The 27,668-nt window shown below is 55.5% G+C and overlaps 2 protein-coding genes across 4 annotated transcripts in view; both read right to left on the bottom strand.

Annotated features, from left to right (window-relative positions):
* Positions 1 to 22,905, bottom strand: part of map4k2 (mitogen-activated protein kinase kinase kinase kinase 2) — a 97,631-nt gene extending 74,726 nt beyond the window's left edge. For all 3 annotated transcript variants that reach the window (XM_070868119.1, XM_070868120.1, XM_070868121.1), the window contains exons 1-5: positions 22,543 to 22,905; positions 8,549 to 8,606; positions 5,420 to 5,510; positions 2,969 to 3,033; positions 450 to 505 (exon numbers count right to left, since the gene is read on the bottom strand). In XM_070868119.1, the coding sequence (XP_070724220.1) occupies positions 450 to 505; positions 2,969 to 3,033; positions 5,420 to 5,510; positions 8,549 to 8,606; positions 22,543 to 22,662 (390 nt within the window). In that variant the 5' untranslated portion in view covers positions 22,663 to 22,905. The remainder of the gene's footprint in view (positions 1 to 449; positions 506 to 2,968; positions 3,034 to 5,419; positions 5,511 to 8,548; positions 8,607 to 22,542) is intronic.
* Positions 22,906 to 25,916: 3,011 nt separating this feature from the next.
* Positions 25,917 to 27,668, bottom strand: part of men1 (multiple endocrine neoplasia I) — an 18,979-nt gene continuing 17,227 nt past the window's right edge. Inside the window, exon 9 of the mRNA XM_070868118.1 lies at positions 25,917 to 26,351. Coding sequence (XP_070724219.1) covers positions 25,917 to 26,351 — 435 coding nt within the window. The remainder of the gene's footprint in view (positions 26,352 to 27,668) is intronic.

The following is a 27,668-nucleotide window of genomic DNA, read 5'->3' as shown; positions in this document are numbered from 1 at the left end:
TGTCCCATCAAACACTCCCAGGGCAGGTACAGGGGGTTAGATGCAGAGTAAAGCTCCCTCTACACTGTCCCATCAAACACTCCCAGGGCAGGTACAGGGGATTAGATGCAGAGTAAAGCTCCCTCTACACTGTCCCATCAAACACTCCCAGGGCAGGTACAGCACGGGGTTAGATACAGAGTAAAGCTCCCTCTACACTGTCCCATCAAACACTCCCAGGGCAGGTACGGCACGGGGTTAGATACAGAGTAAAGCTCCCTCTAAACTGTCCCATCAAACACTCCCAGGGCAGGTACAGCACGGGGTTAGATACAGAGTAAAGCTCCCTCTACACTGTCCCATCAAACACTCCCAGGCAGGTACAGCACGAGGTTAGATACAGAGTAAAGCTGCCTCTATGCTGACTGGAAGGATGAAATCTCCAATACCAAATCGTGGAACCAACATACCTGAAGGGTTTCCCGGCAGATATAGGCAATTTGCTTCTCCGACAAGGGACCGGTAACTGTTTAGAAAGAGGACGAGAAGTTAATGATAGACAAGTACTGTTGCCCGGTGTGGTAACCTCTGCACACAGAGAGCTGTGTGTTAATCACTGACTGAATCGACTCCAGGAGGTGGAGAAGGTCTCGTCTCACTTGTCGGGGTACGGTGCTTGCTGCAGTGTTCTCATTCAATGGCCACACTGTCAGAGGACCACCTCTCCCTCAATGTCCTACCTCTTTCTCTCTGGTTACAGCACCCGAGAAGCTCGACACCACCCAGGACAAAGCGGCTTTCTAAAAGATTCATTCCCGGGATGTGTGTGTCGCTGGGAAGGCCCAGCATTTATTGCCCCTCCCTAATCGCCCCTGGAGAAGGTGGTGGTGAGCCGCCTTCTTGAACCGCTGCAGTCCGTGTGGTGAAGGTGCTCCCATAGTGCTGTTAGGGAGGGAGTTCCAGGATTGTGACCCAGCGACTATGAAGGAACGGCCGATATATTCCCAAGTCGGGATGGTGTGTGACTGGGAGGGGAACGTGGAGATTGCAATGTTTGTAGAGCTGTTGACCGGAGGAGGCGGGGGTCCCCGATGGAGTGCTCTCTACGCAAGAGTCCTCCCACTATTTATTGGGGACTTGGCCTGGAGGGTGCAGTTTTTTCGGTTTTTAAGTCGGTTCACGGGCTCCCGGGCCGCCTGCAATTTCTGTGGTCTGGAGGTGTCCGTGTTCCACGTGTATGTTCAGTGTGCGAGGTTGCAGCCCCCTCTTCCATTATTTGAAGGGGCTGCTCCTCAAATTCTGGCTGCACTTCAGTCCCACGCTCCTGATCTTTGGGCGCCCTGTGCGGAGAGGAGCGGGTAGGTCCGAGGGCCTCCTCGTAGGACTGCTCCTGGGCCTGGCCAAGGGGGAGCCATCAGCCGGTCCAGGCAGCGGGCCGTCGAGGGGGTCGTTCAACCCCGACTGCCTGCCTCTCTTCCGCGGTTACATCCTGAGCCAGGGTGTCCCTGGAGATGGAGCACGCGGTGTCCACCGGTACGCTCGCGGCCTTCCGCGAGAGGTGGGCGCCGGAGGGACTGGAGTGCATCATCACCCCCGGCAACAGAATCTTAACTTGATCTGTTTACTGCTAAAAGTTTAATCTGTCGGTTTTTGTGCCCCTTTAGCCAAGGGGGACTTGATTACTGTTAACAACAACAATATAGTTGTAGAGCTGTTGAGTGGGGGAGTGGCTTAGCCAGTCACGTGATGTTCACAAGACTCAATAAAACCTCGGCCAGTTGGGTTTCGGGGGATCCACGATGGGGCAGGTGGTTGTGAGCCCGGTGGATGAACTGGTAATGTGCCGTGTGATTGTTAAACCTTTGCTGATAAACCAACTCGTTCTTAATAGCGACGTGTTGCTGTGAATTCTTTAGCAACGCACCCACAAAGCAAATAGAAGTGGTGGAGTTCCCAGGCGCCTGCTGCCCTTGTCCTTCGAGATGGGAGGAGTCGGGGGTTTGGGAGGGGCTGGTGTGGGATGCACTTTTTGTAAATGTGTTCTTTAAATGTAGGGCGGTATGTGTCATGTATCTTATATGTCCCCTGTTGGTACAAGGTGTGCCACCAGAGGGCACCGCAGTGGGAGACTCGTAGGTTACCTGTACAGGTGCGCCCGGCCGAGTATAAAAGGCAGCCACCAGGTGTGACCCTCACCCTGGAGTTATAAATAAAGGACTACGGTCACTGCAGTGCAAGTACAATGCACACTGCCTCGTGGAGACATTGTTGGAGCATCTCAGGACACAACAGTATAGATCTACTGCCTTCAAGGTGTGGCGGAGGAACGGTGAATGAGGGTACGGGGAACAGGAGAGGCGAGGGCCCAGGGGGCAGCACGGGCCCAGCCCACACTGTGTGCGATATGTGGGCACACTGGGTCCGTGCAGCAGAGCAGGTCTCCAGTCATCCTGGTTAACCCTTGCCCCTGGACCAAGACCCAGCTCTGTCAAGCCCCGTGTGGTGGCTGGTGTGCAATTGGCCACCCCACGTTAAAAAAATCCACCCACAGGCATCTTCCACCCTTCGGGATGTAGTTCGGGATCCGGAATATCGGGTCCTTCATTGAAACACCGGTGAACTCATGTGGAAGCAAGTTATCCTCGATCGGAGGCACTGCCGATGACAATGATGGGGGTATAAGACAGACCTCTCCCTGTTCCCTCCCGTCTTCCCTGCTGTGTCTCTACCGGTCGGTCAGCTCCTGGGGGAGCGAGAGGGGACCACCCACCTGCTGCGGCGGGGAATCTAAAGGTCGGAGTTCGCGCAGTGAGGAGGCGGTGGTCTGGGAGCAGCGGTGCCCGAGGGAGTCGCGACCCATCCCGGGGACACTCCCGGGCCGTCCTGGAAAGGCTGGGCATTCTCACGTTGGTCTTGGCCGCCCCGGAATTCTCAGCGGTCACCCTCCCTCCCCCCCCCCCACCCCGGACCCCAAACAGATGCCGCTCACTTTGGTATATGTCCTGTAACGATCCACCCCCGCAGTACTCCATGCAAATCCACATCTTGTTGTTCCTGGACAGGACGAAACAGAAGAGAGAGAACACGTGTTAAAATCGGCGGCCCCCCTCTCTCGCGGCCTCTTCCTCGTGATTCGCGCCAGTCAGCGCAAGGGTAACAGAGCACCATGTCCACACTCGGCCCCCCCTCCCCCCAGTCCTAGAACCACCCAGCACAGGAAGATCCCATTGGGGCCCCTCGAGCCCGTGCTGTGCCGGCTCTGTGACAGAGCGATCCAATCAGTCCCACTCCCCCCCTGCTCTTTCCCCACAGCCCCGGCACATTTCTCCTGTCCCAGTATTGATCCAATTCCCGGTTTGAAAGTCACGATTGAATCTGCTCCCACTGCCCTTTCAGGCAGCGCGTTCCCGATCACAACAACTCGCTGCGTCAAAACATTCTCCTCGTCTCCCCCTCTGGTTCCATCGCCGATTATCGTCAATCCGTGTCCCTCTGGTTACCGGCCCTCCTGCCCCCCGGGAACAGTCCCTCCTCATTTACTCCGTCAAACCCCCCGTGATTGTGAACACCTCGATCAAATCTCCCCCTTAACATTCTCTGCAGGCAGTGACTAGTGGGGTGCCGCAGGGTTCAGTGCTGGGACCCCAGCTATTTACAATATACATCAATGATTTAGACGAAGGAATTGAATGTAATATCTCCAAGTTTGCAGATGACACTAAGCTGGGTGGCGGTGTGAGCTGTGATCGGATGCTAAGAGGCTGCAGGGTGACTTGGATAGGTTAGGCGAGTGGGCAAATGCGTGGCAGATGCAGTATAATGTGGATAAATGTGAGGTTATCCACTTTGGCGGCAGAAACAGGAAGACAGAATATTATCTGAATGGTGACAGATTAGTAAAAGGGGAGGTGCAACGAGACCTGGGTGTCATGGTACATCAGTCATTGAAAGTTGGCATGCAGGTACAGCAGGCGGTGAAGGAGGCAAATGGGTATGTTGGCCTTCATAGCTCTGAAATTTGAGTATAGGAGCAGGGAGGTGTTGCTACAGTTGTACAGGGCCTTGGTGAGGCCACACCTGGAATATTGTGTACAGTTTTGGTCTCCTAATCTGAGGAAGGACGTTCTTGCTATTTGAGGGAGTGCAGTGAAGGTTACCAGACTGATTCCTGGGATGGCTGGACTGACATATGAGGAGAGACTGGATCAACTGGGCTTATATTCACTGGAATTTAGAAGAATGAGAGGGGATCTCATAGAAACATATAAAATTCTGACGGGACTGGACAGGTTAGATGCAGGAAGAATGTTTCCGATGTTGGGGAAGTCCAGAACCAGGGGTCACAGTCTAAGGATAAGGGGTAAGCCATTTAGGACCGAGATGAGGAGAAACTTCTTCACCCAGAGAGTTGTGAACCTGTGGAATTCTCTACCACAGAAAGTTGTTGAGGCCAGTTCGTTAGATATATTCAAAAGAGAGTTAGATGTGGCCCTTATGGCTAAAGGGATCAAGGGGTATGGAGAGAAGGCAGGAATGGGGTACTGAGGGAATGATCAGCCATGAACTCATTGAATGGTGGTGCAGGCTCGAAGGGCTGAATGGCCTACTCCTGCACCTATTTTCTATGTTTCTCCAGGCTCTCTACGTCACTGAAGTCCCTCATCCCCGGAACCATTCTGGTCACTTATGAGGAAAGGTTGAGGAGGTTGGGCCTCTACTCATTGGAATTCAGAAGAATGAGAGGTGATCTTATCGAAACGTATCAGATTATGAGGGGGGCTCGACAAGGTGGATGCAGAGAGGATGTTTCCACTGATGGGGGAGACTAGAACCAGGGGGCATGGTCTTAGAATAAGGGGCCGCCCATTTAAAACTGAGATGAGGAGGAATTTCTTCTCTCAGAGGGTTGTAAATCTGTGGAATTCGCTGCCTCAGAGAGCTGTGGAAGCCGGGACATTGAATAAATTTAAGACAGAGATAGACAGTTTCTTAACCGATAAGCGGATAAGGGAGCGGGCAGGGAAGTGGAGCTGAGCCCATGATCGGATCAGCCATGATCGTATTAAATGGCGGAGCAGGCTCGAGGGGCCGAATGGCCGACTCCTGCTCCTGTTTCTGATGTTCTTAATCTGCTCCTTAACCTTCTCTGCTCGAAGGAGGACATGTAGGACGAATGCAGTGTTAGTCGACGGTTGGTCGACCTTGGGGGGCACGACAGAAGGGGATAATCCTGTCCTAGCCCCCGACGTCGACCCCCGGGCCTTTCCCCGCAGAGGGGCACTGGATAGCGATCGGGATCACCGTCCCTATTCCCCCTCCCCTCACCCCCTATACCCCAGAGGCACTGTGGAGAAATGGGCGGGGAAGGGTACCCCAGCATGAGCCAGGAGGGAAGAGGGAAAGGGAAGGAGGGTGCGACACGTGGCAGGGTCTCGCTCACCTGAAGTAACTGCCAAAATACGCGACGATGTTCTCGTGTTTACATCCCTTCATCATTGTGATCTCCAGTTGCAAGGAAGACATGTCATCACCTGGTGAGAGAGTACAGTCAAAATACATCCCTAGTCGCCCCTGGAGAAGGTGGTGGTGAGCCCCCTTCTTGAACCGCTGCAGTCCGTGTGGTGAAGGTGCTCCCACAGTGCTGTTAGGGAGGGAGTTCCAGGATTGTGACCCAGCGACGATGAAGGAACGGCCGATATATTCCCAAGTCGGGATGGTGTGCGACTGGGAGGGGAACGTGGAGGTGGTGGTGTTCCCATGGACCTGCTGCCCTTGTCCTTCTAGGGGGGAGAGGTCGTGGGTTTGGGAGGTGCCGCCGAAGAAGCCTTGGCGAGTTGCCGCGGTGCATCCTGTAGATGGTGCACATTGCAGCCAGGGGGCGCCGGTGGTGGAGGGAGCACCGATAGGGCGATGTCGACTTGCGATATCGGGCGGGGTGAACGGTGAGAGGCTGAGAGATCCACACTGTGTCAGCTCGAACCACAAAACCCCCCCCCACCACCCTACAAACCCACGAGCTTCCTTCAACCTGGGCCATCCAGGAGACAGCGTGAAAACTTGCTCACTGGTAACCTGCTCGACTGGTACTCTGTTTGAATGGTAACCTGGTTGGGTTCTACCCTAGTTAACTAATAACCTGACTGACTAGTATCCTGGTTGACTGGAACTCTGGTTGACTGGTAACTTAGTTGCGTTGAAACCTGGTTGGCTAGTAACCTCGTTAACTGGTAACTTGGTTGATTAGTACTCTGGTTGAGATGTACCCTCGTTAACCAGTGTACTAGTTGACCAATACTCCAGTTGACCAATACCCTAGTTGACAAGTACCCTAGTTGACAAGTACCCCAGTAGACCAATACCTAGTTGACTACTATCCTTGTTGACCAATACCCTAGTTAACTGGAGCCTTCGTTGACCAATACCTCAGTTGACCAATATCCCAGTTGATCAATACCCTCGTTGACCAATACCCTAGTTGACCAATACCCCAGTTGACTAATACCCTAGTTGACTAGAGCCCCAGTTGACCAATACCCCAGTTGACCAATACCCAAGTTGACTAATACCCTAGTTGACCAATACCCTAGTTGACTAGAGCTTAAGTTGACCAATACCCCAGTTGACCAATACCCTAGTTGACCAATACCCTAGTTGACCATTACCCCAGTTGACTAATACCCTAGTTGACTAGAACCCCAGTTGAACAATACCCCAGTTGACCAATACCCTAGTTGAATAGAGCCCCAGTTGACCAATACCACAGTTGACCAATACCCCAGTTGACCAATACCCTAGTTAACTAGAGCCCCAGTTGACCAATACCCTAGTTGACCAATACTCCAGTTGACCAGAGCCCCCGTTGAACAATACCCTAGTTGACCAATACCCCAATTGACCAGAGCCCCCGTTGAACAATACCCTAGTTGACCAATACCCCAGTTGACTAGTATCCTAGTTGACCAATACCCTAGTTGACTAGAGCCCCAGTTGACCAATACCCTAGTTGACCAATACCCCAGTTGACCAGTATCCTAGTTGACCAATACCCGAGTTGACCAATACCCGAGTTGACCAATACCCCAGTTGACCAATACCCCAGTTGACCAATACCCCAGTTGACCAGTATCCTAGTTGACCAATACCCGAGTTGACCAATACACTAGTGGACTTCTATCCTTGTTGATCAATACCCCAGTTAACTGGAGCCTTTGTTGACCAATACCTCAGTTGACCAATATCCCAGTTGACAAATACCCTAGTTGACAAATACTCCAGTTGACCAATACTCCAGTTGACCAATACCCTAGTTGACTAGAGCCCTCATTGACCAATACCCAGTTGACCAATACCCCAGTTGACTAGAGCCCCAGTTAACCAATACTCCAGTTGACTAATATCCTAATTGACCATTACCCTGATTGACTAGAGTTCCTGTTGACCAATACCCTAGTTGACCAATACCCCAGTTGGCCAATACCTTAGTTGACCAATATCCCAGTTGACCAATACACCGGTATCCAATATCCCAGTTGACCAATATCCCAGTTGACTAGAGCCCTCATTGACCAATACCCCATTGACCAATACCCCAGTTGACCAATACCCTAGTTGACCAATACCCCGTTATCCAATATCCCAGTTGACCAATACCCCGTTGACCAATATCCCGTTGACCAATACCCTTGTTGACCAATACCCTGTTATCCAATATCCCAGTTGACCAATACCCCGTATCCAATACCCCAGTTGACCAATACCCCGTTGACCAATACCCCAGTTGACCAATACCCCAGTTGACCAATACCCCGTTATCCAATATCCCAGTTGACCAATACCCTGTTATCCAATATCCCAGTTGACCAATACCCCGTATCCAATACCCCAGTTGACCAATACCCCGTTGACCAATACCCCAGTTGACCAATACCCCGTTATCCAATATCCCAGTTGACCAATACCCCATTATCCAATATCCCAGTTGACCAATACCCCAGTTGACCAATACCCCGTTGACCAATATCCCAGTTGACCAATACCCTATTATCCAATATCCCAGTTGGCCAATACCCAGTTGACCAATACCCCGTTATCCAATATTCCAGTTGACCAATACCCCGTTGACCAATATCCCAGTTGACCAATACCCCGTTATCCAATATCCCAGTTGACCAATACCCCATTATCCAATATCCCAGTTGACCAATACCCCATTATCCAATATCTCAGTTGACCAATACCCCGTTATCCAATATCCCAGTTGACCAATACCCCAGTTATCCAATACCCCAGTTGACCAATACCCCGTTATCCAATATCCCAGTTGACCAATACCCCAGTTGACCAATACCCCATTATCCAATATCCCAGTTGACCAATACCCGTTATCCAATACCCCAGTTGACCAATACCCCATTGACCAATACCTCCATTGACCAATACCCCCATTGACCAATACCCAGTTGACTGGAGCCCCTGTTGACCAATACCCCATTAACCAATACCTCAGTTGACCAATACCCCGTTGACCAATACCTCCGTTGACGAGAGCCCTCATTGATTGACAACTTACCGGGATCCAGTTTAATGATCTTGATGGCTGATAGTTCGCTGCTCTGTGTATTGCGAGCCTGGGGAATGGAAGGTGATGAAAGTTAACACCAGCACCGTTAACCTTCGACCTTCCCACACACGCTCAGATACTCTGGGAGAGCCGGTCGGAGCACAGCACCATCTCACTCACCGTACGCACAACCACGGACCTGGGAGAGCATGCTGGGGTGGGACCAGGAACCACATGGCCAACACCCGCGACATTGGAACAGGTAGAGAATCTGTTAATGGCCTATGTTACAGGTGCTATATAAGTTGTTGTTGTTGTTGTCCTCAGTACCTCTCACAGCCAATGCATGACTTCGATAGTGAAGCGGCTATGGCAATTTGGACACATCACAATCCCACCAATCAATGACCACCTTGTTCATCTCTTTTTGGTTGATGGATCAATATTGGCCCCCGGACACCAGGGAGAACTCCCCCAGCTCCTCTTCCAATAGTGGCTGTGGGATCTTTTATGTCCTCCTCAGTACTGCTCCTCCGACAGTACGGCACTCCCTCAGTACCTCCCCTCCGACAGCGCAGTACGGCGCTCCCTCAGTACTGCCCCTCCGACAGTGCGGCGCTCCCTCAGTACTGCCCCTCCGACAGTGCGGCATTCCCTCAGTACTGCCCCTCCGACAGTGCGGCGCTCCCTCAGTACTGTCCCTCCGACAGTGCGGCGCTCCCTCAGTACTGCCCCTCCGACAGTGCGGCATTCCCTCAGTACTGCCCCTCCGACAGTGCGGCATTCCCTCAGTACTGCCCCTCCGACAGTGCGGCGCTCCCTCAGTACTGCCCCTCCGACAGTGCGGCGCTCCCTCAGTACTGCCCCTCCGACAGTGCGGCGCTCCCTCAGTACTGTCCCTCCGACAGTGCGGCGCTCCCTCAGTACTGCCCCTCCGACAGTGCGGCGCTCCCTCAGTACTGCCCCTCCGACAGTACGGCACTCCCTCAGTACCTCCCCTCCGACAGCGCAGTACGGCGCTCCCTCAGTACTGCCCCTCCGACAGTACGGCGCTCCCTCAGTACTGCCCCTCCGACAGTGCGGCGCTCCCTCAGTACTGCCCCTCCGACAGTGCGGCGCTCCCTCAGTACTGTCCCTCCGACAGTGCGGCGCTCCCTCAGTACTGCCCCTCCGACAGTGCGGCACTCCCTCAGTACTGCCCCTCCGACAGTGCGGCGCTCCCTCAGTACAGCCCCTCCGACAGTGCGGCGCTCCCTCAGTACTGTCCCTCCGACAGTGCGGCGCTCCCTCAGTACTGCCCCTCCGACAGTGCGGCACTCCCTCAGTACTGCCCCTCCGACAGTGCGGCGCTCCCTCAGTACCGCCCCTCCGACAGCGCAGTACGGCACTCCCTCAGTACTGCCCCTCCGACAGTGCGGCACTCCCTCAGTACTGCCCCTCCGACAGTGCGGCGCTCCCTCAGTACCGCCCCTCCGACAGCGCAGTACGGCGCTCCCTCAGTACTGCCCCTCCGACAGTACGGCGCTCCCTCAGTACTGCCCCTCCGACAGTACGGCACTCCCTCAGTACTGCCCCTCCGACAGCGCAGTACGGCACTCCCTCAGTACTGTCCCTCCGACAGTGTGGCGCTCCCTCAGTACTGTCCCTCCGACAGTGCGGCGCTCCCTCAGTACTGTCCCTCCGACAGTGTGGCGCTCCCTCAGTACTGGCACCGGGGAGCGTCGGCCTGGATTATGGGGCTCAAGTCTCTGGACCGCGACTCGAAATCACGATGTTTTGAATCAGTACTCCCTCCCTAAACCTCTCCGCCTCTCCGCCTCTCTCTCCTCCTTTACGACGCTCCTTAAAACCCACCTCTCTGACCCAGCTTTTGGTCGCCTGTCTCAATGTCTCTGTATGTGGCTCGGGGTCAGAGTGCGTCCGACTTAGGCTCCTGCGTAGCGTCTTGGGATGTTTCACTATGTTAAAGGCGATGTATAAACGTGAGGTGTTGATTATGAAGGCCACTGATTAAGCTTCCCAACCATTACTTCCCCCATCAGCAATATTTTCATCATAAACAACAGCCTTGAAAGGACAAGAAGAAGAAACCATTTATCTTTTTCATTGCGGGTTGGATTTACACGGAGCAAGTGTCCTGGAGATGGGCGAGTGACTCCAGCAGACCCTCAGGCCAGTCCTGGAGGGGTTGGTAGCTGTACCAGCGAGACAGACTGTGCGAAAACAGGAAGGTGCAGGGTTGCATTGCAAACCCGCAGGAGGGCGTGGGTACTGAGGCTGTGCTCAGACCTATTGTGTCAGAGACAGGAAAGGGACTTGTGCCATCAAAGATACTCGAGGCACGATGCAGAGAAACATATGGTTTGGGCCTGTAACTCATTGCAGTTCAGAAGAATGAGAGGTGATCTTATTGAAACGCAGGAAATTCCCCCGGGAGGACAGACGCACCAACGTTAGCGTCCTCGACCAGGCCCAACATCCCCAGCATCGAAGCACTGACCACACTCGACCAGCTCCGCTGGGCAGGGCCACATTGTCTGCATGTTCCCCCGACACGAGACTCCCCAAAGCAAGCGCTCTATTCGGAACTCCTTCACGGCAAACGGGCCAAAGGTGGGGCAGAGGAAACGTTACAAGGGACCACCCTCAAAGCCCCCCTGATAAAGTGCAACATCCCCACCCACACCTGGGAGTCCCTGGGCCCAAAGACCAGTCCGCCCTAAGTGGAGGAAGTGCATCCGGGAGGGGCGCTGAGCACCTCGAGTCTCGTCGCCGAGAGCGTGCAGAAACCAAGCGCAGGCAGCGGAAGGAGCGTGCGGCAAACCAGTCCCACCCTCCCCTTCCCTCAACCACTGTCTGTCCCACCCTCCCCTTCCCTCAACCACTGTCTGTCCCCCCTGTGACAGGGACTGTGGTTCCCGTATTGGACTGTTCAGCCACCTAAGGACTCGTGTTAAGAGTGGAAGCAAGTCTTCCTCGATTCCGAGGGACTGCCTATGATGATAAGATTCTGAGGGGGCTCGACAAGGTAGATGCAGAGAGGATGTTTCCCCTTGTGGGGGAATCTAGAACCAGGGGGCAGAGTTTCAGAATAAGGGGTCAGCGATTTAAAACGGAGAGGAGGAGGAATTTCTTACAGTCATACAGGGTATTGGTGAGGCCACACCTGGAGTACTGCGTGCAGTTTTGGTTTCCATATTTACGAAAGGATATACTTGCTTTGGAGACAGTTCAGAGAAGGTTCACTCGGTTGATTCCGGGGATGAGGGGGTTGACTTATGAGGAAAGGTTGAGGAGGTTGGGCCTCTACTCATTGGAATTCAGAAGAATGAGAGGTGATCTTATCGAAACGTATAAGATTATGAGGGGGCTTGACAAGGTGGATGCAGAGAGGATGTTTCCACTGATGGGGGAGACTAGAACTAGGGGGCATGGTCTCAGAATAAGGGGCCGCCCATTTAAAACTGAGATGAGGAGGAATTCCTTCTCTCTGAGGGTTGTAAATCTGTGGAATTCTCTGCCCCAGAGAGCTGTGGAGGCTGGGACATTGAATAAATTTAAGGCAGAGATAGACAGATTTCTGAGCGATAAGGGAGTGACGGGTTATAGGGAGCGGGCGGGGAAGTGGAGCTGAGTCCATGATCGGATCAGCCATGATCGTATTAAATGGCGGAGCAGGCTCGAGGGGCCGAATGGCAGACTCCTGCCCCCAATGTTTATCAGACAGCTCCAAGGAATGCCTCTGCTCCCTCTCTCTCTCTGGCTTTCTCTACCAGAGCTCTATGGGAGAGAGAGCGAGTGGCTGTCACCTGGTAAATTCTCGTTCACTACAAAGAGGAACGGACGACTTCGAAGGCACCTCCTCGTCAGAACGTTCACTCATCTCCTCCCACGTCCCCCCCCCCCACACACACACACAACAAACAGCCTTGCATCATGTCGCCTTGAGCAAATGGGCATTGGTTCTTGCAGCCCAGAGTGGCTCCCATTGGGTCTGCACTCCCCACCACTGGTCGGAAAAGATCCCGGGGCCACTATTGGAAGAAGAGCAGGGGGAGTTCTCCCCGGTGTCCTGGGACCAATATTTATCCCTCAATCAAAAAACAGATGATCTGGGTCATGATCACATTGCTGTGTGTGGGAGCTTGCTGTGCGCTAATTGGCTGCCGCGTTGCCCACATAATAACAGTGACCACACTGTATATAAGTGTTTACTCTGTCGATAAGGTTGTGGGTTCAAGTCCCACTCCAGAGACTTGAGCACAAAATATCTTGCACTGACACTCCCGTGCAGTACTGAGGGAGGAGCCGTGCTGAGGGAGGGGGCCGTACTGTCGTACTGAGGGAGGGGCCGTACTGTCGGAGGGGCCGTGCTGAGGGAGGGGCCGTACTGAGGGAGCGCAGTACTGAGGGAGAGCCGCACTGTCGGAGGGGCAGTACTGAGGGAGCGCCGCACTGTCGGAGGGGCAGTACTGAGGGAGCGCCGCACTGTCGGAGGGGCGGTACTGAGGGAGAGCCGCACTGTCGGAGGGGCAGTACTGAGGGAGCGCCGCACTGTCGGAGGGGCAGTACTGAGGGAGCGCCGCACTGTCGGAGGGGCAGTACTGAGGGAGCGCCGCACTGTCGGAGGGGCAGTACTGAGGGAGCGCTGCACTGTCGGAGGGGCAGTACTGAGGGAGCGCCGCACTGTCGGAGGGGCAGCGCCGAGGGAGCGCTGCATTATTGGCCATCTTTCAGATGAGACGTTAAACCAAGGCCCTGTCTACCCTCTCAAGTGAACATAAAAGATCCCATAGCACAATTTTGAAGAGGAACAGGGGAGTTCTCCCCCGTGTCCTGGGGCCAATATTTATCCCTCGACCAACATCACTAAAACAGATGATCTGGGTCATTATCACATCGCTGTGTGTGGGAGCTTGCTGTGCGCAAATTGTCTGTCGTGTTTCCCACTTTACAACAGTGACTACACTCCAAAAAGTACTTCATTGGCTGTGAGGCGCTTTGAGACGTCCAGTGGTTGTGAAAGGTGCTATATAAATGCAAGTCTTTATTTTTATCTAACCCCCTGTACCTGCCCTGGGAGTGTTTGATGGGACAGTGTAGAGGGAGCTTTACTCTGTATCTAACCCCGTGCTGTACCTGCCCTGGGAGTGTTTGATGGGACAGTGTAGAGCGAGCTTTGCTCTGTATCTAACCTCGTGCTGTACCTGCCCTGGGAGTGTTTGATGGGACAGTGTAGAGGAAGCTTTACTCTGTATCTAACCCCCTGTACCTGCCCTGGGAGTGTTTGATGGGACAGTGTAGAGGGAGCTTTACTCTGTATCTAACCCCCTGTACCTGCCCTGGGAGTGTTTGATGGGACAGTGTAGAGGGAGCTTTACTCTATATCTAACCCCCTGTACCTGCCCTGGGAGTGTTTGATGGGACAGTGTAGAGGGAGCTTTACTCTGTATCTAACCCCCTGTACCTGCCCTGGGAGTGTTTGATGGAACAGTGTAGAGGGAGCTTTACTCTGTATCTAACCCCCTGTACCTGCCCTGGGAGTGTTTGATGGAACAGTGTAGAGGGAGCTTTACTCTGTATCTAACCCCCTGTACCTGCCCGGGGAGTGTTTGATGGAGTGGCGGAAAGTAGAATTCTCCGCACTGACATCCTGTGTCTTTGAGTTACACAAGGGACTTCCTGAGAGCGAGGTGAATGGCCAGTGTTCACACGGTCGGAAGCGGAGAAACTGGGGGTGGGGCTCACAGCCCCTGAAAGATCAGCAGCATCCTGTGCCATCTTGTGTTTTCGGTTTCCTGTACAGTGAAGCCCCAGAAAAATCAGTCACAGCTTCTCGCACCATCCGAGCTGTTCCATTGCATCCATCCTCGAGCTTAAAAATACTTGCATGGCTATGGGGAAAGGGCGGTGGGAGTGTGACTAGCTGAGATGTTCTTGCATTTATATAGCGCCTTTCACCACCACCGGACGTCCCACAGCGCCTCACAGCCAATGAAGTACTATCGGAGTGCGCTCACTGTTGTAATGTGGAAACGCCAATTTGCGCACAGCAAGCTCCCACACACAGCGATGTGATAATGACCCAGCTCATCTGTTTTAGTGATGTTGGTCGAGGGATAAATATTGGCCCCAGGACACCGGGGAGAACTCCCCCTGCTCTTCTTCCAATAGTGGCCCCGGGATCTTTTACATCCACCCGAGAGGGCAGACGGGGCCTCGGTTTAACATCTCATCCGAAAGACGGCCCCTCCGACAGTGCGGCACTCCCTCAGTACTGCCCCTCCGACAGTGCGGCGCTCCCTCAGCACGGCACTCCCTCAGTTCCGCCCCTCCGACGGTGCAGCACTCCCTCAGGACTGCCCCTCCGACAGTGCGGCACTCCCTCAGGACTGCCCCTCCGACAGTGGGTTATTACGAGATATTTGGACAGGCGACCAAAAGCTGGGTCAGAGAGGTCGGTTTTAAGGAGCGTCTTAAAGGAGGAGAGAGAGGCGGAGAGGTTTAGGGAGGGAGTTCCAGAGCTTGGGGCCCAGGCAGCTGAAGGCACGGCCACCGATGGTGGAGCGAGGGGAATCGGGAATGCTCAAGAGGGCAGAATTGGAGGAGCGCTGAGACGTGTGTGACTGTGCGTGGTAAGCTGAAGGAAATGGCACCTGGTAAAGGGAACTGGACCCTTCAGCAGGGAGAGAATTTGAGCGATTTGAATGATCAGCACAGTTCATGTTGCCTGTTAAGGTAGAAAGGGTTGAAATTCACTTTCGAGCCCAATGTTCCCCCGCCCCCCTCGTGCTGAGGGAGCCCAGTCCCCACCGCCCTCCGCTCCCTTGAGCCTAGATAGTGAGAGGGGGTAGGGCGGGTGATATTCAACTGCAGAGGCGGTGCAGAGCAGCAATGCGACTGGTCCGATTGGCTGCAAAGTGAAAGCGGGCGGGGCGGCTGTTCAGCTATCGCCCGCCTTTGTTACCCCACCCCGCCACCTCCGGCAGTTGAATTTTCGATGGGCTATTTGACTGTGTGGGGCGTCACACCCACCCATAAACCTGGCCCAACCCGAACCGCCCGCACTCACCATCCGGCATGGCCCCCACTGAAGTGAACACAGGGCTGGAAGCCTCAGACACCGAGGATAATTCTGCCCGACCCCCCCCCCCCGGCCTTGTGTCAAAGTGCGGGGAGAGAGGAGAGTGGGGGGGGGTAGGTTTAACACAGGACTAGCTGGCCTCTGTGACTCCGTCATGCAGTGGAAAGCATTTTCTCCCACTGAGCCACACTGGAAGCTTCAAGCCGTCCCTTTCAAATAATAAATCAAAAGATTCCCATCTCTCCACCGCCTTTCACCACCACCGCACGTCCCACAGCGCCTCACAGCCAATGAAGTACTATCGGAGTGCGCTCCCTGTTGTAATGTGGGAAACGCCAATTTGCGCACAGCAAGCTCCCACACACAGCGATGTGATAATGACCCGGATCATCTGTTTTAGTGATGTTGGTCGAGGGATAAATATTGGCCCCAGGACACCGGGGAGAACTCCCCCTGCTCTTCTTCCAATAGTGGCCCCGGGATCTTTTACATCCACCCGAGAGGGCAGACGGCGCCTCGGTTTAACGTCTCATCCGAAAGATGGACCCTCCGACAGTGCGGCACTCCCTCAGTACTGCCCCTCCGACAGTGCGGCGCTCCCTCAGTACTGTCCCTCCGACAGTGCGGCGCTCCCTCAGTACTGCCCCTCCGACAGTGCGGCGCTCCCTCAGTACTGCCCCTCCGACAGTGCGGCGCTCCCTCAGTACTGCCCCTCCGACAGTGCGGCACTCCCTCAGTACTGCCCCTCCGACAGTGCGGCACTCCCTCAGTACTGCCCCTCCGACAGTGCGGCACTCCCTCAGTACTGCCCCTCCGACAGTGCGGCACTCCCTCAGTACTGCCCCTCCGACAGTGCGGCACTCCCTCAGTACTGCCCCTCCGACAGTGCGGCGCTCCCTCACCAGGGAGTATCGGTCTGGATATGGGGCTGAGGCTCTGGCGTGGGGACAAGATAATCAAAAGGAGCTACAAAGGAAAGAGGACCCATTCGGGAGTTCCCACAGTCAGAGTTTACTGATAATCTCTGCCAAATATAAATGCTGAATAAAATGAAAGAGTACATTCTGTAGAGAGCCAGTGTGATCAGTGAGGCTTCAACCACAGCCCTTTTCCTGTGTTCCTGCCTAGGATTATTACAAGGTGTACACGCTCTTTATAGAACTGTCTCTGCCTTTGCCGTTTACAAGCGTCAGCGTTTGATGTATTTGCGAGTTACTGATTGCACCATCTCTCTCCCCCGCACCACTCACACTCACACTCACACACTCACACTCTCACACTCTCACACACACACACACTCTCACGCTCTCACACACACTCGACAGGGTGGATGCAGAGAGGATGTTTCCCCTCGTGAGGGAATCTCAGAAACATAGAAAATAGGTGCAGGAGTAGGCCATTCGGCCCTTCTAGCCTGCACCGCCATTCAATGAGTTCATGGCTGATCATGCAACTTCAGTACCCCATTCCTGCTTTCTCGCCATACCCCTTGATCCCCCGAGTAGTAAGGACTTCATCGAACTCCCTTTTGAATATATTTAGTGAATTGGCCTCAACAACTTTCTGTGGTAGAGAATTCCACAGGTTCTCTGGGTGAAGAAGTTTCTCCTCATCTCAGTCCTAAATGGCTTACCCCTTATCCTCAGACTGTGACCCCTGGTTCTGGACTTCCCCAACATCGGGAACATTCTTCCTGCATCTAAACCCATCAGAATTTTAAACGTTTCTATGAGATCCCCTCATTCTTCTGAACTCCAGTGAATACAAGCCCAGTTGATCCAGTCTTTCTTGATATGTCAGTCCCGCCATCCCGGGAATCAGTCTGGTGAACCTTCGCTGCACTCCCTCAATAGCAAGAATGTCCTTCCTCAGGTTAGGAGACCAAAACTGTACACAATACTCCAGGTGTGGCCTCACCAAGGCCCTATACAACTGTAGCAACACCTCCCTGCCCCTGTACTCAAATCCCCTCGCTATGAAGGCCAACATGCCATTTGCTTTCTTAACCGCCTGCTGTACCTGCATGCCAACCTTCAATGACTGATGCACCATGACACCCAGGTCTCGTTGCACCTCCCCTTTTCCTAATCTGTCACCATTCAGATAATAGTCTGTTTCTCTGTTTTTATCACCAAAGTGGATAACCTCACATTTATCCACATTATACTTCATCTGCCATGCATTTGCCCACTCACCTAACCTATCCAAGTTGCTCTGCAGCCTCATAGCATCCTCCTCGCAGCTCACACTGCCACCCAACTTAGTGTCATCCGCAAATTTGGAGATACATTTAATCCCCTCGTCGAAATCATTAATGTACAGTGTAAACAGCTGGGGCCCCAGCACAGAACCTTGCGGTACCCCACTAGTCACTGCCTGCCATTCTGAAAAGTACCCATTTACTCCTACTCTTTGCTTCCTGTCTGACAACCAGTTCTCAATCCATGTCAGCACACTACCCCCAATCCCATGTGCTTTAACTTTGCACATTAATCTCTTGTGTGGGACCTTGTCGAAAGCCTTCTGAAAGTCCAAATATACCACATCAACTGGTTCTCCTTTGTCCACTTTACTGGAAACATCCTCAAAAACTTCCAGAAGATTTGTCAAGCATGATTTCCCTTTCACAAATCCATGCTGACTTGGACCTATCATGTCACCTCTTTCCAAATGCGCTGCTATAACCATCTCGAACTAGGGGGCATAGTCTCAGAATAAGGGGTCACCCATTTAAGATGGAGATGAGGAGGAATTTCTTCTCTCAGAGGGTTGTAAATCTGTGGAATTCTCTGCCCCAGAGAGCTGTGGAGGCCGGGACATTGAATATATTTACGGTGGAGATAGACAGATTTTTGAGCGATAAGGGAGTGAAGGGTTACGGGGAGCGGGCGGGGAAGTGGAGCTGAGTCCATGATCGGATCAGCCGCGATCGTATTGAATGGCGGAGCAGGCTCGAGGGGCCGAATGGCCGACTCCTGCTCCTATTTCTCATGTACCTCCCTCACGTGCCTGCCCTGTAGTGAAGGTCGCCCGGCTATTCGACTGTAGGGGTGTCACAGCCCAGCCCCGTCCTTGGGTGACCCCCGTGCGCCCGGGCTTTGCGCCAGGGTCGTCGGGCTGATTATCCGAACAGGCCCCACCATGCAAACCACCTTATAACCCCTAGTGAGGTTGCGTCCACAGAATCTAGTCTAATTAACCCCCCTGACGCCCCCCGAACCCCTGTTCGCCTGGTCCATGACTGGCAGCGTGCATCAGCACGGGAGGCTGGCGAGCAGCTTCCTTGGACAGCGAGTGTGGAAATATATCGGCCGTTCCTTCATCGTCGCTGGGTCACAATCCCAGAACTCCCTCCCTAACAGCACTGTGGGAGCACCTTCACCACACGGACTGCAGCGGTTCAAGAAGGCGGCTCACCACCACCTTCTCAAGGGGCAATTAAGGACGGGCAATAAATGCCGGCCTTGCCAGCGACGCCCACATCCCGGGAACGAATAAATAAGGTCTTCCGACACAAGACGATTTTAGTTTTTCGTGTGTCAGTTACCAAGGCACAAGTTGACAATTTTAGCAGACTATTGCCGGCTAATTTCACTTCTTTGAAGGCCTGGAATTAATCGTCGCACAGGAACTGAAAGAAACAGTTAACAATTCCTGCTCTTCAGTTTCTCCCGTAAAGAATTTTTATTCAACTACGGAACCCAGGAACACACTGCAGCACCGGGGTTAGATACAGAGTAAAGCTCCCTCTACACTGTCCCATCAAACACTCCCAGGGCAGGTACAGGGGGTTAGATACAGAGTAAAGCTCCCTCTACACTGTCCCATCAAACACTCCCAGGGCAGGTACAGGGGGTTAGATACAGAGTAAAGCTCCCTCTACACTGTCCCATCAAACACTCCCAGGGCAGGTACAGGGGGTTAGATACAGAGTAAAGCTCCCTCTACACTGTCCCATCAAACACTCCCAGGGCAGGTACTGCACGGGGTTAGATACAGAGTAAAGCTCCCTCTACACTGTCCCATCAAACACTCCCAGGGCAGGTACAGGGGGTTAGATACAGAGTAAAGCTCCCTCTACACTGTCCCATCAAACACTCCCAGGGCAGGTACAGGGGGTTAGATACAGAGTAAAGCTCCCTCTGCACTGTCCCATCAAACACTCCCAGGGCAGGTACGGGGGGTTAGATACAGAGTAAAGCTCCCTCTACACTGTCCCATCACACACTCCCAGGGCAGGTACAGGGGGTTAGATACAGAGTAAAGCTCCCTCTACACTGTCCCATCAAACACTCCCAGGGCAGGTACTGCACGGGGTTAGATACAGAGTAAAGCTCCCTCTACACTGTCCCATCAAACACTCCCAGGGCAGGTACAGGGGGTTAGATACAGAGTAAAGCTCCCTCTACACTGTCCCATCAAACACTCCCAGGGCAGGTACAGGGGGTTAGATTGAGAGTGAAGTTGATGGGATCAAGTTACCCAAGTGTGAGAGGGAGGGTGTATGACCGTGTGAGATTGTGCAAATAATTGTCTGACCCTAGTAAGGAAGCTGCCCCTTTAAATGTCATGAAACTGTTCCGAAACGAACGGTGAGACGTTAGGCGTGTAGGTTGCAGGAAAACCACAAGTAACTGAACTGTTTACTTCCTCCTACCAAGGAGTGTGTGCGCTGTGTCAGTGAGGGGACCATTAGCTGGGCCCTGCTCCTGGTCGATTGGTCGCACATCTGTTGCCCCAGTACTTGGTCCTACTCTCCCCAGGGCAGTGCGGATGGACGCCGAGACGCAGATAGCACCCACCCTTGAGCTGGCCCACCCTTCACAGACGTGCCTGGACACACACGCGCTTCGGTGGGATATTCGACTCGGGAAGCCGGCGCACTTCCCAGCCGGGGTGAGGGGGGGACGTCACCGGGCTCTGCCAGGGTTAGCGAGCCAAATGCACACTCCTTGGCATGAGCGGTGGTTGTCTGGAGGGCTATTCGACTGAGGAGGGCAGCGCTGCCAACTCAGAGCCGGTCCTCAGTCGCGATCCATGCACGCAAACACACACACACAGTCACCCCCATCCCAGTGCGGCGCTCCCTCAGTACTGCCCCTCCGACAGTGCGGCACTCCCCCAGTACTGTCCCTCCGACAGTGCGGCGCTCCCTCAGTACTGCCCCTCCGACAGTGCGGAGCTCCCTCAGTACCGCCCCTCCGACAGTGCGGAGCTCCCTCAGTACCGCCCCTCCGACAGTGCGGAGCTCCCTCAGTACCGCCCCTCCGACAGTGCGGAGCTCCCTCAGTACCGCCCCTCCGACAGTGCGGAGCTCCCTCAATACCGCCCCTCCGACAGTGCGGAGCTCCCTCAGTACCGCCCCTCCGACAGTGCGGAGCTCCCTCAGTACCGCCCCTCCGACAGTGCGGAGCTCCCTCAGTACCGCCCCTCCGACAGTGCGGCGCTCCCTCAGTACTACCCCTCCGACAGTGCGGCGCTCCCTCAGTACTACCCCTCCGACAACGCAGTGTGGCGCTCCCTCAGTACTGCCCCTCCGACAGCGCAGTGTGGCGCTCCCTCAGTACTACCCCTCCGACAGTGCAGTACGGCGCTCCCTCAGTACTACCCCTCCGACAGCGCAGTGTGGCGCTCCCTCAGTACTGCCCCTCCGACAGTGCAGTGTGGTGCTCCCTCAGTACTACCCCTCCGACAGTGCGGCGCTCCCTCAGTACTACCCCTCCGACAGTGCAGTGTGGCGCTCCCTCAGTACTACCCCTCCGACAGTGTGGTGCTCCCTCAGTACTACCCCTCCGACAGAGTGGCGCTCCCTCAGTACTGCCCCTCCGACAGTGCAGTGTGGCGCTCCCTCAGTACTACCCCTCCGACAGTGCGGCGCTCCCTCAGTACTACCCCTCCGACAGTGTGGCGCTCCCTCAGTACTACCCCTCCGACAGCGCAGTGTGGCGCTCCCTCAGTACTGCCCCTCCGACAGTGCAGTGTGGCGCTCCCTCAGTACTGCCCCTCCGACAGTGCGGCGCTCCCTCAGTACTGCCCCTCCGACAGTGCAGTGTGGCGCTCCCTCAGTACTGCCCCTCCGACAGTACGGCGCTCCCTCAGTACTGCCCCTCCGACAGTGCAGTGTGGCGCTCCCTCAGTACTGCCCCTCCGACAGTGCAGTGTGGCGCTCCCTCAGTACTACCCCTCCGACAGTGCAGTACGGCGCTCCCTCAGTACTACCCCTCCGACAGTGCAGTGTGGCGCTCCCTCAGTACTGCCCCTCCGACAGTGTGGCGCTCCCTCAGTACTACCCCTCCGACAGTGCGGCACTCCCTCAGTACTGCCCCTCCGACAATGCGGCTCTCCCTCAGTACTGCCCCTCCGACAGTGCGGCACTCCCTCAGTACTGCCCCTCCGACAGTGCGGCGCTCCCTCAGTACTGCCCCTCCGACAGTGCGGCACTCCCTCAGTACTGCCCCTCCGACAGTGCGGCGCTCCCTCAGTACTGCCCCTCCGACAGTGCGGCGCTCCCTCAGTACTGCCCCTCCGACAGTGCAGTGCGGCGCTCCCTCAGTACTGGCACCGGGGAGCGTCGGCAGGATTGAGGGTCCAGGAACGGGGGCTGTAAGCCTCGACCTCCTCACTCCGAGGTGAGAACGAGAGAATGTGCCCGAGCCACTGAGCCGTGCCCGGCACCAGTTGCAAACACATGGCTCACATAAACGCAAAACACCACCAATTTAAACGAGCAACTCGAATAAAGTCGGAAGCGTCCCATCGCCCGCTGTATTGAAGCTGTTCGATGGCAGCCTGTTAACCCAAGATAAGATCGGTGTTAGTTGAAGAGGCGAGAGAGAAAACGGAAACGAGAGAGAGAGGGTAGATAATTGCTTCTGCTTTTGCTCCCGAGCCGCGCGTTACAAGGTGAACTTCACCGGACCTTGAAGACATCTCCGTACGTCCCGCTGCCGATCCGCTGGATCAACTCAAACTCATCCAGGGGGTTCCTGTTGGAGATGACCAGCTCCTGCTCGGGAGTGTCGTAGAACACGCTGTTCATGATCCCGGGTCGGGGAGGGGGGGCGGGCGGGGGGTGTGGAAACCGTGCCTTCCGCCCCCTTGCTTGCTGCCGCCTCTCTGCTCCTCTCCACCCCGCGCCCCCCCCCTCCCTCCCCACTGCTGTCTCTCTTCCTCTGTCGCTCCCTCTTCGAACCGGACGTTCCAACGTTTCCCAACTCCCACTCCACAACCACAGACTCCTTCTCCTCACAGTGCTGGCCGACAAGGTGTCTCCTTGCACCCACAGAAGCGCTCTCTTTCCTGTCATGCGCGGAACGCGGCCAGAGTGACAAGGCTGCCTCTTCACTTTCCTCTCTCGCTCTCGTGTGTGGGTGTGCGTGAAATCTGACATCTCCAGGCCGATCGCAGTTCGACAAAAGTCCGGTTTTTTTTCTCCTCCCCCCCCCCGCGTTGAGAGGCGGGCTGCGCTGTCGTCTCCGGGACTTACGGGGAGCACGGAACCACAGAAATTCACGGCACGGAAGGAAGCCATTTCGGCCCATCGTGTCCGCGTTGCGCCAGCCGGCCAAGAGCTACTCTCACTTTCCCAGCTCTGGGGCCGTAGCCCTGTCGGTTACGGCACTTCAGGGGCACATCCAAATGTGGTGAGGGTTTCTGCCTCTACCACCCTTTCAGGCCGTGAGTTCCGCCCCAGACCCCCACCACCCTCTGGGTGAAGACATTTCCCCCCAAATCCCCTCTAAACCTCCCCCCCAATTACTTTCAATCTCTGCCCCCTGGTTGTTGACCCCTCTGCCGAGGGAAACAGGTCCGTCCTATCCCCTCTATCCAGGCCCCTCATCATTTTATCGACCTTTGTGCGGGGCTGAGAACAATCAGGAGGGGGTAAAATACTGAGGTCAAAGTCCCGTCAGGCAAACATGCAGAAGATTTCAAACACAAGACTTACTGTTTCAAAAAAAAATCTATTTTACAGAACGCTATTCACAGCCTCGGGAGAAAAATACAAAGTACAAGTCCATTCGATTCACATTCGAGTGGGCCGACTGATCTGGGAGCACGAAACAGAGCCCTCGTGTTCCAAACCCTGGGGGGAGTTAGTGTCCGAGCGCACTCGCTGATCCCAGCACCGGCCAGGGGAATGTGTCCGCGACACAGCCGGGGTCCGAGCTGAGCATGGCGATCAAAACCAGCCCGGTCCCTGCTCCTCGCTGCTCACCTCCCACCCCTCGCCCTCATTCCTCCTCAACTCCCTCCCTCGCTGCTCACCTCCCATCCCCTCATTCCTCACCTCCCACCCCTCGCCCTCATTCCTCCTCGACTCCCTCCCTCGCTGCTCACCTCCCACCCCCTCATTCCCCCTCACTGCTCACCTCCCACCCCCTCGCCCTCATTCCTCCTCGACTCCCTCCCTCGCTGCTCACCTCCCACCCCCTCATTCCCCCTCACTGCTCACCTCCCACCCCCTCATTCCCCCTCACTATCTCCCTCCCTCCTTCTCATTCCCTCACTCCCTCTCTTTCCCCCTCGACGCCCTCCCTCTAAATCCCTCACTCTTTCACTCCCTCTCCTCATTCCCCCGCCCTCCCCCTCCTTCTTTCACTCCCTCGCTCATTCCCCTGCCCGCCCCCTCCCTCACTCCCTTTCACTCCATTCCTCCCTCCCCTCTCCCTCCCATTCCCTCCATCTCACTGCCCCTCACTCCCTCCCTCCTCCACTCCTTTCCTCGCTCCCTCACTCTCTCTCACTCAGCCTCACTCCCACCCTCCCTCGCTCTCTGTCTCCCTCCTTTACTCACTCACTCCCTCTCTCTCACTCCGTCTCACTCCCTCCCTCCCATTCCCCCAGCTCTCTCTCTCTCTCTCTCTCTCTCCCCCTCCCCCACTCCCCAAGCTCTCTCCATCTCACACTCTCACTCCCCCGGCTCTCTCTCTCTCTCTCTCTTCTCCCCCCCAACCCCCACCTCCTTCTTCCTCTCTCCCCCTCCCCCTCCCCCAGCTCTCTCACCCTCTCCTTCTCCCTCCCTCTCACTCCCCTAGCTCTCTCCCCCTCTCACTCTTTCCCCCTCTCCTTCTCCCTCCCTCCTCCAGCTCTCTTCCCCCCTCCCTCACTCCCTCGCCCCCCCCCACAACTCTCACTCCCCCAGCTGTCTCTCTCTCTCACTCCCCCAGCTCTCTCCTCCTCCCTCTCTCCCCCCCGCTCCCCCAGCTCTCTCCCCCTCCCCCAGCTCTCTTCCCCCTCTCCCTCACTCCCTCAGCTCGCTCCCTCTCCCTCAGCTCTCTCCCTCTCCCCCACTCCCTCACTCTCTCTCCCCCTCCTCCAGCTCCCTCCAGCTCTCTCCCCCTCCTCCAGCTCTCTCCCCCTCCTCCAGCTCTCTCCCCCTCCTCCAGCTCTCTCCCCCTCCTCCAGCTCTCTCCCCCTCCTCCAGCTCTCTCCCCCTCCTCCAGCTCTCTCCCCCTCCTCCAGCTCTCTCCCCCTCCTCCAGCTCTCTCCCCCTCCTCCAGCTCTCTCCCCCTCCTCCAGCTCTCTCCCCCTCCTCCAGCTCTCTCCCCCTCCTCCAGCTCTCTCCCCCTCCTCCAGCCCTCTCCCCCTCCTCCAGCCCTCTCCCCCGCCTCCAGCCCTCTCCCCCTCCTCCAGCCCTCTCCCCCTCCTCCAGCTCTCTCCCCCTCCTCCAGCTCTCTCCCCCTCCTCCAGCTCTCTCCCCCTCCTCCAGCTCTCTCCCCCTCCTCCAGCTCTCTCCCCCTCTCCCCCTCCTCCAGCTCTCTACCCCTCTCCCCCTCCCCCAGCTCTCTACCCCTCTCCCTCACTCCCCCAGCTCTCTCTCTCTCCTCCCCCAGCTCTCTCCCCCTCCTCCAGCTCTCTCCCCCTCCACCCCCCAGCTCGCTACCCCTCTCTCTCTCTCTCTCTCCCCCACTCCTCTCTCCTTCTCCCTCCCCCAGCTCTCTACCCCTCTCTCTCTCTCACACTCCCACTCCCCCTCCCCCCTCCCCCAGCTCTCTCTCTCTCCCACTCCCCCTCCCTCTCTCCCCTCCCCCAGCTCTCTACCCCTCTCTCTCCCCCTCCCTCTCCCTCTCTCCCCTCCCCCAGCTCTCTACCCCTCTCCCTCTTCCACTCCCACTCCCCCTCCCTCCCTCCCTCTCTCTCTCTCTCCCCTCCCCCAGCTCTCTCTCTCTCTCACTCCCCCAGCTCTCTACCCCTCTCCCACTCCCACTCCCCCTCCCTCTCTCCCCTCCCCCAGCTCTCTCTCTCTCCCACTCCCCCAGTTCTCTCCCTCCCCCCCGCCCCACCACCCGGTTACAGGGACTTGCGTTGCCTCTTCATGAAGGACAGGGTGTAGTCACTGGCGGAGCTCAGCTTCTGCTTCTTCATCTGGACCTGTGACTGGGCGGTAAGCTGCAGCTTGATGGCGCTGGAGTTGATCTTCAGGGCGGTTAGCAGCTCCTTCATGCCCTTCATCTTCTCGCTGTGGAAGGTGACGCAGGGGCCGGGGGCGTGCGGGGGCAGGGCGGGGGGGGCCTGGGAGGTGCCGGGAGCTGCCCTCTGGCCCGGGGCCGAGCGCCGCCGCTCCACCACCTTCTCAGCCGGCAGCCTCTTGGCGGGCGGGGGCTCCTCGGCCTTGGACTCGCGCCGGGGGCCCCGGCGTCGAGCTTCCCGCGAATCGTCGCTGTGCTGGTCCTCGTCCTCGTTGGTCTCCGTCTCCCGCACGATGATCGTCACCTTGTGCCGCACCTGCGGGGCAGCACATCAACCGTCAGAAACAGGAGCCGGGGGGGGGGTGGCCATTCGGCCCCTCCAGCCTGCTCCGCCATTCAATACGGTCACGGCTGACCTTCGACCTCAACTCCACTATCCTGCCTGTACAGGGCCCTTGGTGAGGCCTCACCTGGAGTATTGTGTACAGTTTTGGTCTCCTAATCTGAGGAAGGACATTCTTGCTATTGAGGGAGTACAGCGAAGATTCACCAGACTGATTCCCGGGATGGCAGGACTGACCTATGAAGAAAGACTGGATCGACTAGGCTTATATTCACTGGAGTTTAGAAGGATGAGAGGGGATCTCATAGAAACATATAAAATTCTGACAGGACTGGACAGGTTAGATGCGGGAAGAATGTTCCCGATGTTGGGGAAGTCCAGAACCAGGGGTCACAGTCTGAGGATAAGGGGTAAGCCATTTAGGACCGAGATGAGGAGAAACTTCTTCACCCAGAGAGTGGTGAACCTGTGGAATTCTATACCACAGAAAGTAGTTGAGGCCAGTTCATTGGATATATTCAAGAGGGAGTTAGATGTGGGCCTTACGGCTAAAGGGATCAAGGGGTATGGAGAGAAAGCAGGAAAGGGGTACTGAGGGAATGATCAGCCGTGATCTGATTGAATGGTGGTGCAGGCTCGAAGGGCTGAATGGCCTGCTCCTGCACCTATTTTCCATGTTTCTATGTTTACTCATAAGAATAAGGAGCTGCCAATTTAAGATGGAGATGGAGTTATACAGGGTATTGGTGAGGCCCACACCTGGAGTACTGCGTGCAGTTTTGGTTTCCATATTTACGAAAGGATATACTTGCTTTGGAGGCAGTTCAGAGAAGGTTCACTCGGTTGATTCTGGAGATGAGGGGGTTGACTTATGAGGAAAGGTTGAGGAGGTCGGGCCTCTACTCATTGGAATTCAGGAGAATGAGAGGTGATCTTATCGAAACGTATAAGATTATGAGGGGGCTTGACAAGGTGGATGCAGAGAGGATGTTTCCACTGATGGGGGAGACTAGAACTAGGGGGCATGGTCTTAGAATAAGGGGCCGCCCATTTAAAACTGAGATGAGGAGGAATTTCTTCTCTCAGAGGGTTGTAAATCTGTGGAATTCGCTGCCTCAGAGAGCTGTGGGGGCTGGGTCATTGAATATATTTAAGGTGGAGAAAGGCAGATTTTGAACTATAGGGGAGTCAAGTGTTATAAGAACATAAGAAATAGGAGCAGGAGTCGGCCATTCTGCTCCTCGAGCCTGCGCCGCCATTTAATACGATCATGGCTGATCCGATCATGGT

This window comes from Pristiophorus japonicus, chromosome 27 (genome assembly GCF_044704955.1).
Source record: "Pristiophorus japonicus isolate sPriJap1 chromosome 27, sPriJap1.hap1, whole genome shotgun sequence".
Classification (NCBI taxonomy): domain Eukaryota; kingdom Metazoa; phylum Chordata; class Chondrichthyes; family Pristiophoridae; genus Pristiophorus; species Pristiophorus japonicus.
Note: the sequence above shows the minus strand (reverse complement) of the source record. Positions and strands in the feature narration are given on the sequence as shown.